General features: G+C 35.0%; 1 protein-coding gene across 1 annotated transcript in view; it reads right to left on the reverse strand.

Annotated features, from left to right (window-relative positions):
- Window positions 1-50: 50 nt before the first annotated feature.
- Window positions 51-11,140, reverse strand: part of LOC114071704 (collagen alpha-1(XXI) chain-like) — a 21,052-nt gene continuing 9,962 nt past the window's right edge. Inside the window, exons 6-13 of the mRNA XM_027909552.1 lie at window positions 9,728-9,763; window positions 9,173-9,217; window positions 7,126-7,158; window positions 3,387-3,533; window positions 3,234-3,288; window positions 2,757-2,957; window positions 1,239-1,316; window positions 51-489 (exon numbers count right to left, since the gene is read on the reverse strand). Of these exons, the coding sequence (XP_027765353.1) occupies window positions 302-489; window positions 1,239-1,316; window positions 2,757-2,957; window positions 3,234-3,288; window positions 3,387-3,533; window positions 7,126-7,158; window positions 9,173-9,217; window positions 9,728-9,763 (783 nt within the window). The 3' untranslated portion in view covers window positions 51-301. The remainder of the gene's footprint in view (window positions 490-1,238; window positions 1,317-2,756; window positions 2,958-3,233; window positions 3,289-3,386; window positions 3,534-7,125; window positions 7,159-9,172; window positions 9,218-9,727; window positions 9,764-11,140) is intronic.

Here is an 11,140-nt window from a genome sequence, read left to right on the forward strand (position 1 = left end):
TAAAAGGAGAATGATAGGACACTTAAATACTATCATAGTTATTTCCTATTAAAACTAATGATATCTTCAAAAACAGTTGATATTCAACCAGTGCAAGGTATAAAAAAAAGTCATTGGAGTTTTGGAGTTTCTTGTCTAAAGGAATGTATAACCTTTGGGTTCATTATTTATAATGTTTATAATGTTTCTAATGTCAGAGGTACTTTTGTTCCTGTTTATTGGATTATTGCTGGTCACCTTCCTGAGATTTGAAAGACCATAGAAGACCATACCTATTCTTCTAAATTATCATTATCACAAATTAATAATTTGGCCCTTTTCTAAATGGATCTCTCCCCACAATTACACTAAAACATAGCGATGGATCACAAATTCCAGGGGGTCCGACTGGTCCAGGCATTCCCGGAGTGCCACGATCTCCATCTTTACCAGGCTGCCCACGCTCCCCTGGACGTCCTTCCTTACTCATACCTGGCGGACCTTCAGGACCTTAATAACACACATGCAATAAACAAATACATTACTACTGAAATAAAAACACGAGCAAGTTCAGATCCACCCCCACACACACCCCTGCACTTTGGTGAAGTCTGTAGATAAAGAAAATTTCATTTCCCAAAAAAGACACTTCTCGTCACAAACTGTTTATATATTTATACACACAATGTGATACCTTACTAAGATTTTTTTAAAAGCACATGGAAAACACATTAAATAAAAATTGCTTTTAAAGGACAATATAAAAATCTGCTTTAGTACACAGTTATACTTTATCATGTAATCTGGAACCACCATCAAATGAATCAGTCCCTCTACTTCTATTTGTTTCTCTGGATTGGGATCAGGCCCTAATATCTGTTCCAAACAGCCAACTTTGCATTTTTTATGCATACACTAATGTTAGGAAGAATATATGCCCTCACTAAGCAATGCTTACATGTCACATAATCATATCAAGGCTCAGTTTTCACATAATGGTTGATTTCAGGATCCATCTATCAAGAAACAGCAGTCTCAGGTACCAACCTCTACAAGACATGTCTTATATTAAACTATGTATTAAATAACAATTTATAAGGGCATGCAAGAGACAGGCATTAGCCCTAAAACATACATGGAAATTAAGATATGTACAAACTACTTAAGTTTTTCCCAAATTATACCAACATTTTTTCTAAAACATATTTTTTGGAAATTATTAGCATGCACTGAATCTGCACAGCCGAGCCAGCCCTCACCTGGAGGTCCTGGGGGGCCTTGGATCCCAGGAACCCCAATTCCTTGATTGCCTTTTGCACCGTTTTTCCCTGGTAGTCCTGTGAATTAGCAAACACAGGTATATCTTTGCACAGTATTTTCATCCAATGAACAAGGAAGTCAGCATTTGATAACATTTATTGAATAAAATAGCTAATATTTCAAAAGCAAATAATAGGATGTAAAGTAAGCATTTTCTTGTAACCTACACAGTGTGACTGGGTTCTAAATTATCCTCATTTCAACTGAATTTAGAGCTGATGTAGCACTTGTTAAGCAGACAGTCACTATGAGTGAGGGAATAGATGACAGGTAATTAAAATTTGCTGTCATTGCCTTCCAAATGGCGAAGATTTTAAGAAGTTGTAAGTTATTCACCATAACCCATGTGGAATACAGAATATATACACAGTCCTCTACAACACACAGCAGAATTAAATCTCCACCAAAGAAATAATGAGAGGGTAAAAATATGAGCTCTCTTACACTAGAACAACCCAGTAAATTCAGTTTCTTCATAGAGACATATACCCATTTTTCCAACTCTTATGGAATAGCCAGACCTGTCAATGTCTGCTCCAGATGAAAACTGCACATTCTCCTATTGGAGAGGAAATTATAAAAGCACTACAGGCAAATCATCATTACATCCAGAATAAATGTGATGTTATAGGTCACAGTTAACGTCGAAGAGAAAGTAAATATTTACCAACCGTGTGTCTGCTTACTCTTGGCACATTACTAGTTAGATGTATTTTAGTTAGATGTAGCTTTTCTGATTATTTTGATCCTACCAGTTACCAAATTATGGAATTCAACCAGTCTCTTTCTCTAGTTCCAAACTACATAGGCATACTTAACATAAAGTCTCCAAATACATCAGAGAAATCAGTTGGAATGCTTGGACAGCTGAGTTACCTGAAAGTATAAACCTTAGTTTGCTTTAAAAGAATCTCAAATTTTTAAGAAAAGCATAAAGAAAGGAGCAAAAATCTTTTTGAGATAAAAAGAGCAAAAGGACAAAACCTCAGGTAATCAGAGGGAGTCTAAAAGTTGTCACATGCAAAAAGTCAGTGCAGTTAGTAAGTAGCCAATGAATACTGTTCCTAAAAATAGCAGAAACAAACAAGTTTGGAAGAAAAGAAACTAGAAAACACGGAAATGCATTGAAATCCATGTCTAAGCATATTTGATCTAAAAGAATAATCTAAACACAGCTAGAAACATTTGCATGAGACTAAGGACTCTCTAAAAAGATCAGAACAGGTTGACTACAGCAGAACTGAACACTAGCTATCTTGTTGAGTTCTTGTATTTCTCTTCTTCTGTTGTGTTCTTCGAAAGCAGTGAAACATCCACTCTGCGCCACGTTCACAATTACACTCTGTCATACAGGCCCAGCCACTCTCTTACTCCACGTTGCACTGACCCCCTTCAAAACTAGAAGGAGAAAAGCAAGTCACAAAGACCATTTGCACCATGATGTATGCACAAAATACCTCTTGTTCCACGAGCCCCAGGGCGACCTGGGATGCCCATCAGCCCTGGGATGCCATCATTCCCTGGTAAACCAGGAAACCCTCTTGGTCCTTCAGGGCCTCTTGGACCTGGTGGTCCTGGAAGTCCTGGGGGAGCACTTTGGGACTGACAATGGTTACAGCTTTGTAGTCTTCCACTCTGGAGGATGGCAGGCAACTGGGCTGAGAGAATTCAAACAAAAAATTGCTTTGAGTGTTGAAATAATAAAAACATGAATACAAAATCAGTTTCATCTCTTTAGAGAATATGATACCTTTAGGAAATAAGATGGTAAAGTATGGAACCTGTGGTGTGGAAATGTATCCACACCTGTAGGAAAAAAAGTGATAAACCAGCAATACAGAACTTGCTTTCAAGAAAAAGACTTTGTAATTATCAGGAAACTTCTTTAGCACTTCAAACAAGGAAAAAAAGAGTAGAGAGGCTTTCAAACTTACTTCTCAGTACATCTGAACACACCTGTCGAATAAATTCTTCTGAAAATTCTCGTGCCTGAATTGAACAGAGAACAGTTAAAATAACAGAGGTGACGCATTTCTTGGCGGCTTTTAAGGTACTCAAAAATTACAAGTTTGAGGTCCTATACATACAGGCTTTCCATCTGATCCAGGTGGTCCTGGGAGTCCTCTGTCTCCCGGCTGACCTCTGAGACCAGGAGGTCCAACCAAACCCTGGACACCAGATTCTCCTTTTTGTCCACTTATGCCTGGAATGCCTGGATCTCCTTTCTCACCTTTCTGGAATGAAAAACCAATGAAAAGCCAATTGTATCTTCAGTGATCATCCAGAAGCCAGGTAGCACCACACAAACATATTCTGAGAAAATCTTTATTGATGATCTTCATAAAACTGTCACTAAATATTAACTTGATATTGATGAAATGTATTGAAGTTTTGAGGTTCTTTGGTAACTGTTTCAGATACAATTACCAAATATAACTAGAAATAAGTTACCTTTTTTAACGTTGAGGAACCATTTAACTTACTAATTACTATTTAAAATTAGTATTCATTATTACCACATGGAAGGAAAGGCTTTATTCTCTTTTGCATGAGAATTAGAATTTTTTTTCACAGTAAGTTCCTTAGAAGGCTGGAAAAATTAGAGGTGAAATTCTGGCATCACTGAAGTTCTTGGAAACTTACTGTAATAATCAAGCCTTTGACCCCTATTTCTGTATTATATAAGACAAAGGAAAAATAGTTTGATTTGAGTTAGCAATTTTTTTGTTTCTTTTTTTCCCATCTGATTGGTAATTGTAGTCCATTTGCTTCACTGGAAAAGGTTAAAATAATACTGGAAAATAGTTTGATATATCTTCATCAAAGCAATGGTTCTTCTATGTATGGAATTACCTACTGCAATAGTTCATGTGGAACTCTTTCCCCACTCTGAAGCCAATAAAACATCAGTACAATGTAATTTGGGATGTGCCCAAGATTAAATTCAGTATACTATATTTGCTCCCTGATGAGTTTTTTCCTTCCATTTCTGCACAGCTTCTGCACAATATTATCAGTTGCCTCAAAATTTTCTTTCATCCTTTACAACTATTTTAGATAAAATTGTGGGAACAGAACTATTATATATAACAAAACTTACTGAAACATACAATAGAAGTTTAAGAAATACTCATGCATACAGTCTTCATAGACTTACACTGAATTTTAAATTATGGTATTTATATTATTTTGTATAATTTTCTACATGACCTATCAAAATTCTTCATATCAGAAAAATTCAAAGCTTCTTGGCTTGGTCTAAATTAGTAACAATGTCCAGAATTCTCCTCATGAATTACTGCAGGGTAGCAAGCTTCAAATTCAGTATTAGATTACCCAGTTCTATGCAGACAGTTAGACACTAAAATAAGATAGGTAGTTTATCCCCTTAAAAAAACACAGAAATGAGACAGGTATCAGTCAGGTGCCTAAGAGTGCTGCTGGAAAGATGACCTGAACAGCAGTCCATACCTTCAAAAGTTATACACTAATCAGAACTTTTTCCAAAGTTGTAATAGCATTTTATTTTTTTTTATATTGTCATCTTGAATGTTGTAGTAACAGGAAACTGATCCTCTTAGTTATATCATGTAGATTTGTACCTGTTCATTCCTTACATAATTGCAAATTACATAATTACAAAGGTGGTCAATTTACCATGGTCAGCAAGGCTCACAGATAAACACATGGACCATATGCACCTGCCTGTGGCTATACTAGAATACATGTGCTGAGATCTGAAAACCAGGCTGCTCCTATAGCTAGGAGTTGTTTGGTTTTGGTTGGGTTTTTTTGTTTTGCTTTTTTTTTAACACTTTTACAGCTATGGACTAAGTTTACATAAAAGACATCTGACTTGCAAATTGATCTATTTGAACTAAAGGGGCTAGAAAGCATTAAGAACCAGTGAATACTGGAAAAATGGCATCTACCGTAGAAAAACACCAGAGGCAGGAAGCCAGTAGAAAAACATCAGGACAAAATGTTGGAAGCATCAGCAGAAACTGCCTGAAGAACTTGCCAAAGAGCAAATGAAACTGCAGAGGGAACATTTTCTGCAGAATATCGTGGTCTTTTAGTGCTTAACCACATCCCATGTGTGGCCTTGTTTGTTGACCCTTGCTATTGGGAAAGAAAATTTTAAAAAGGAAAAGAGCTCAGTAAGTGCTGAGAATTACAGGTTGAAGAAACTTTTTATTGAGGACTCAGTCTAACAAAAAACATATTTTATGAAAAAAGAAAATCAACTAATTCTACAGGTTTAATAAAGTAAACACAACATCATTATACATTAACACATAGTAAGAAGATGAGCTTTCAGAAGAAGCATATTATTGCCATGATTTAAAATATTTAAAAAGGTTAGTTCAATAGTATATAAGGAATCTTTTACCAGTTTTGGCAATGATTTAGTAAAACACCTATAAGCCAAACTGTAATTTAAGTATTTCATAGAATCACACAGCAGAAACAGTTCGTATGTTAAAGTGCATACAATTATTTAATTGGGTTTCTACTTAATGTATCCAGCCATAGATATGCAACAATGTTTTAATAAAAAGTACTGAACAAAGAAATCTGTAAATAAATATGTACTCTGATCTCACTAAACATTGAAATAAATAAAAAATAACCAACAAAACCAATGTTTTAAATACCAATTTTTATCAACATGGAACACAAAGATTAAAAAGTTTGGCCATAAGTATATATAGATTAGCCAAACACAACGGAAAAACAAAAAAAAGAAAATGTGAAACTTCTAAAAATATCCTCAAGAGCAACAAATGCAGATTCTGACAAACTAAGAGCAGTCCAAGCAGCCTTGACAGAATCAAAGAACAGTTTGAGTTGGAAGGGCCTTACAGATCATCTCATTCCAATCCCTGCCATGGTCAGGGACACCCTCCACTAGACCAGGTTGCTCAGAGCTGCATCCAGCCTGGTTTTGAACACTTTCCCTTATGCCCCTCAAGTTTCAAGCCAAGGTGAATTATTTCTATATAGACTTAGTAGCAGAGAGAAAAAATTCTACCCTGCATTTTCTGAGTCAGTGTCAAAAAGCAGAAACCTCTAAAAAAAAAAAAAATCTTTGTAAAGATTTTGCTATAATTCTTTTCATTGGCTTTGAAATAAAGGCACACAAAGAAATCTCACTGGTGACAGTTAAAACACACAAGACAAACATTTCATCTGTGGAAATCCTTACTACAGACTTTTACAGGAGCTGAAAATAGAGTATATCAGCAGAGCTCAAAAGGAATTAGGCAAACTCAACACTGTCATTGAATGCAATGGTCTTGATCTCTAAGTTATATGCTCCAACTTTTCTGACTCTCCGAAAAACCAGAAGGGGTACAAGAAGGATCTTCTTTATGTATCCTGTTCCTTATTTGTATATCATGCCTTTCAATTACTGGTTACTGCTGAATAATATAATACTATTCTGTATTTTGATGAATGCATTTTTATTTTACAGTGACCACAGAATCTCTGGATTCCTTTTCCCTTAAGTATTTCCTTTCCTGAACCAGTTTTTTATCACTGTTTTTGGTGGTTGGTTTGTTGGCTTTTTAATTCCCTAAAGTATATACTTGGCTTTAATTATTTTTTTAAAATATTTCATTTAATGAAATATATATTTCATTATGTCTCTCTTAACTAATACTTCTTTCTCTTCTCTGATATTTCTCAGTTTCTCTTCTGTTGCCTATAGACATCTGAGAACAGAAGCAAGACTATAAACACATTTTACAGATCGCATAATTTGTAGAAATAAATGGAATAATTTTGTAATACTGTATTTGTCATTACAAAAATACTTACCTCTCCTCGTTCTCCACTCAATCCTTCTACTCCCTTTAAGAAATAATACGAAAAAAAATTTAAAAAGCAGGCTGAGTCAAATTACTTTGAATCCCTTGTTTTCAATAAATGGCAATTTTTAAAGATTTTGTGATTGTGATTGTGCAAAAAAACCCCTTGAATTTAATGATGAAAAATTTATATCATGGTGAATGAACAACTTATTAATGACTTTAATATCATATACCAAGAGAATAAGTTGCAAATATATCAAAGATATTAAATACAAATTAACATAACACAGACTTAGAGACAGTGTCTTATTTACTTTACAAAAGACAAAAGAAATAAAATTTTGTGTTCTAGTAGAAGAAAACTCCTGATTCTACCTGTTTAATACTGTCTTACTGAAGCATAAATTAATTTCAGAGCCTTTTAAACAGAAACTCAGTGGTAAGCCAGATTTTGCATGGTAGCAAATGATTTCAGAGTCACTTCTGCCAAGTGCTTCAGTGGTGTTACTGACCATTAAGTTCCATGGCAAGTTGGCAGTTCGCTTTTCTGATACACTCTTATGTGCAAGGGAATCTGTATTGTATCTTTAAGAAGTCTTGGAGTCTTGAGAAACCTTGGAAAGACCTAGTGTTGTCCACCAGAATTATCTGAATGACTGATTTTTTTGGTTGCCAACCAAATCAGAAAAGCATGGGAAACAATTTTAGACTCAGTCTGCATTATTTTTTCAGCTTTCTCCAAAAAAAGAAAGCAAGCAAGAACAACTCAAGTTGCATCATTCTGTGGTGAAAAAAAGATGTTTCCTTTCACTATCGCTTTGTTTTGCCTCATGATTAAAATAATAAATATATGGAGAAATTGTACATCATTTGCAAAAGGAAAAACCAGAATGTTTAATTTGTAAAATGTTAGATAGGACGTTACATTTGGTTAAAATCAATGACTGGTCTCTTAAACTATTTCTTTTTAAAAAAATATGCTCAGCTTCAATACTGAACTACTGTCAACCTTCAGGTTCCTGAGAGAGTTAACTAACACAGGAATCAGCTCCTCCTGGCTAGACAGGCAGCTGTATCAATGTCGTAATTCTGAAAAAAGCAGCTGTGGCTTCCTTCCAAGTCTAGTTTTAGATATGTACCTCAAACAAATACTTCTCTGTTTAGACATGACAGAGTATGCAGTTAACAAGTATTTATAAATACTAACAGTTATTTTCTGTGGTACAACAAGATAGCCAACTATGACACAATCAGACTACACTGGCCCAGAGTTAAAGAGAAACAACTACATCTCACTGATTTGCAGCTGAAACAGGAAACATCTGTAATTTATGAGCACAGAAGATGTCAATAACTCCCAGTAATGTCTAGGAGATAATGAACTGTATGAAAATGTAGCATGGTACATGCAAAATCTTAACTACGCATGTATTACTCTTATAACCTTTACATAAAACCTACTTTGTGCTGTCATCTGCATTTTGTATTACGTATAGCTACTTTACAAAACTATCATATAATTAAGGATTTAATAATAAAAAATGCACTTATGGTCTGTTTCTTAAGATATAATATCCCAGAACCACAGAAACATGTAGGCTGGAAGTGATTTCCTTGGGTTCAAGTTCCTTTGCAGAACAGATGCAACTTGATCAGCTCAACACACTGCCCAGACAGCTCTTGCCACAATGTCTGTGAGCAGCCTGATCCAGTGTTTGACCACCCTCAAAGCAAAAGGCTTTTCCTGTATATTAAGTTGGGATTTTCTGCATTCCAACTCATGTGCATTTCCTCTCATCCTTCTAGCACACACAGCTGAGAGAAATGAGGCTCCATCTTCTCTGTATGTGTTGTATTTTTTATTTTAAAGACATTAAGATTGTTTAAGAGGTAATTTACATAACTATGTAATCATGTAGTACATAAATATATTTCACATGATGCAAAGACTTATCCATGTTGATGGAAGTAGTGTTAAGAAACAAATATGAATCATGATCTTGAACTAGGATCACTATGGCTCTCTTGAAATAGGATCCCTATTTTAACAGTACCTGTAAGCCTGGATTTCCTTGTCTTCCTTTTTCTCCTTTCATTCCCTTCAGAAAAGAAGCACATTTTCTTAAAACATATATTTTTCTGGTACACATAATTAAACTATGAAAAATATCACAAAGAGTTAAACCCTGAAACCTCATCCTAACCAGGACAAATCAGCCTCAAAAGTTACTCTTAAAAAGAGATCAAAGCAGAAGCTGTGCAAAAGAACACAATTTCTACTCTGCACACAGAGGAACCAAGTCAGGATCTGAGCAGTGACATGATACTTTTTTCTTGTAGGTATTACCATGATTTTAGATAACAAGGAGGAAAATTCCACTTATTACAGTACACTAGGAAGGCAGGTAGTACAGTAGGTAGGCCTGCTCAGGCCCTAGAAATGCAGCTGGAAATTCATACTGGACAGATTTCCTTGAAGGAGAGTTATAGCTGCTATTCAAACAAACCTTCTGTGGAGCTTAATCCTAAAGAAAAGTTTCTGAATCAATGCCTAAAACTTCTATTAATAGTGTTGCCAAATGATTTCATTAGAAATAAAGTTGATATACCTGGATTCCACTGTCACCTTGGTTTCCTTTGTCACCCTGTGAAATATTAGAAGAAAAATCTCCATTTCAACATTATTCATCTCAAAGACATGTAGTTTGCATTTTAATTTAACACAAGAGAAGCATCTATTAGCTTTTATGTATACTGAATGAAAACAAGTCACTTTATCCCCATGTACACAAACACTGAGAAAACTCCAGGAAACTATACTAAAAAGGAGTTTGTCATCAAAAGAATATTAAAAAAAACTGGATACTCACTAGCCAAGTAAAAAATTAAAAAATATCACATAATGAGGTGGAAAATCCAGCAGGATTTTATCCACTCAGTGCATGGGAGTGGAGAGGATGTAAGCAGCAAGGGACGTAGTGTTTCTTATGGGTTAAATTTAAGCTGAACGTCAACCTCAAGTAGGCTTGCCTTCACCCACAGAGACTAAAGTATTAATAGTTTCTGTAACACTTACTATAAACACACTGCATGCAGAAGTTATACATGAAAATACAAAGAAAAAGTATTTTTTGAATTGCAAAACCCCTATATTTAAATTTAACCAAAATATTTAAGGATTAAGTTCTATTTCCACCCACTCCTTTGGACTTGAAATGTTTATAGTAAATAATTGGGAGGGAATTGACAATCAGATGGTGTAAATGGTACTTAAAAGTTAGATATCTAGGTTTACCAACTCAACCGAACACCATCTAATTGACACTGGAGAGAAACAGGCAGTGCTTGGAAATTATTCATTCCAATTAACAACAAAGGTATAAAATAGATACTCACAAAATGTGCCTATCTCTCTTCATTGATTGAAAAGGAAACTTAAAGTTATGGGAGATGGCTCTAATTCTGTCTGACCTCTTAAATCCTTGTGGGTCTGTTTAAACAGACATGAATCAAAATGTTGGGCCAGGAGCATAGCAGCTCAGGAAACAAAGACAGATCTTTGAGGGGGGTGCAAAACTGCATTTAATAAAGGAAAAAATTAGAATGGAGATATTTGGCTTTGTTTTGTCAGTTTTCTGACTGAAAGTCAGTTGGCTGTAAGAGCCAAACATTTGTGTGTTTGGTTTTTTTTTTTTTTTTTTTTGGTGGGGTGGGGAGGGGGGAGAATATTTAGTTAAATGCTAAACAGTAGCAAAGAGGACATTTCACCATGGCAAATATTTTCCTGATCGAAAATCCCAGAACATAAGAAGACATTTATGCCAGCTGTATTCAGTTGTATTGTACTTGAACGTAAAATACTTGCTTGGTTTCAAGTTTTAAAATAATCTACAGCTGAAAGGCTTCACTTTTACCTTAGATATTGAAACTGAATATATAGTGATAATGAAACTAATAAACTATTGTTATGACACACACTCTTCCACTGGTCTTTTTGTGCTCTGTACATCCCTGTTTCATAA

Source organism: Empidonax traillii, unplaced genomic scaffold, assembly GCF_003031625.1.
Source record: "Empidonax traillii isolate 1590-97213 ecotype Southwest subspecies unplaced genomic scaffold, ASM303162v1 scaffold2215:size32315, whole genome shotgun sequence".
NCBI classification, from domain to species: Eukaryota; Metazoa; Chordata; class Aves; order Passeriformes; family Tyrannidae; genus Empidonax; species Empidonax traillii.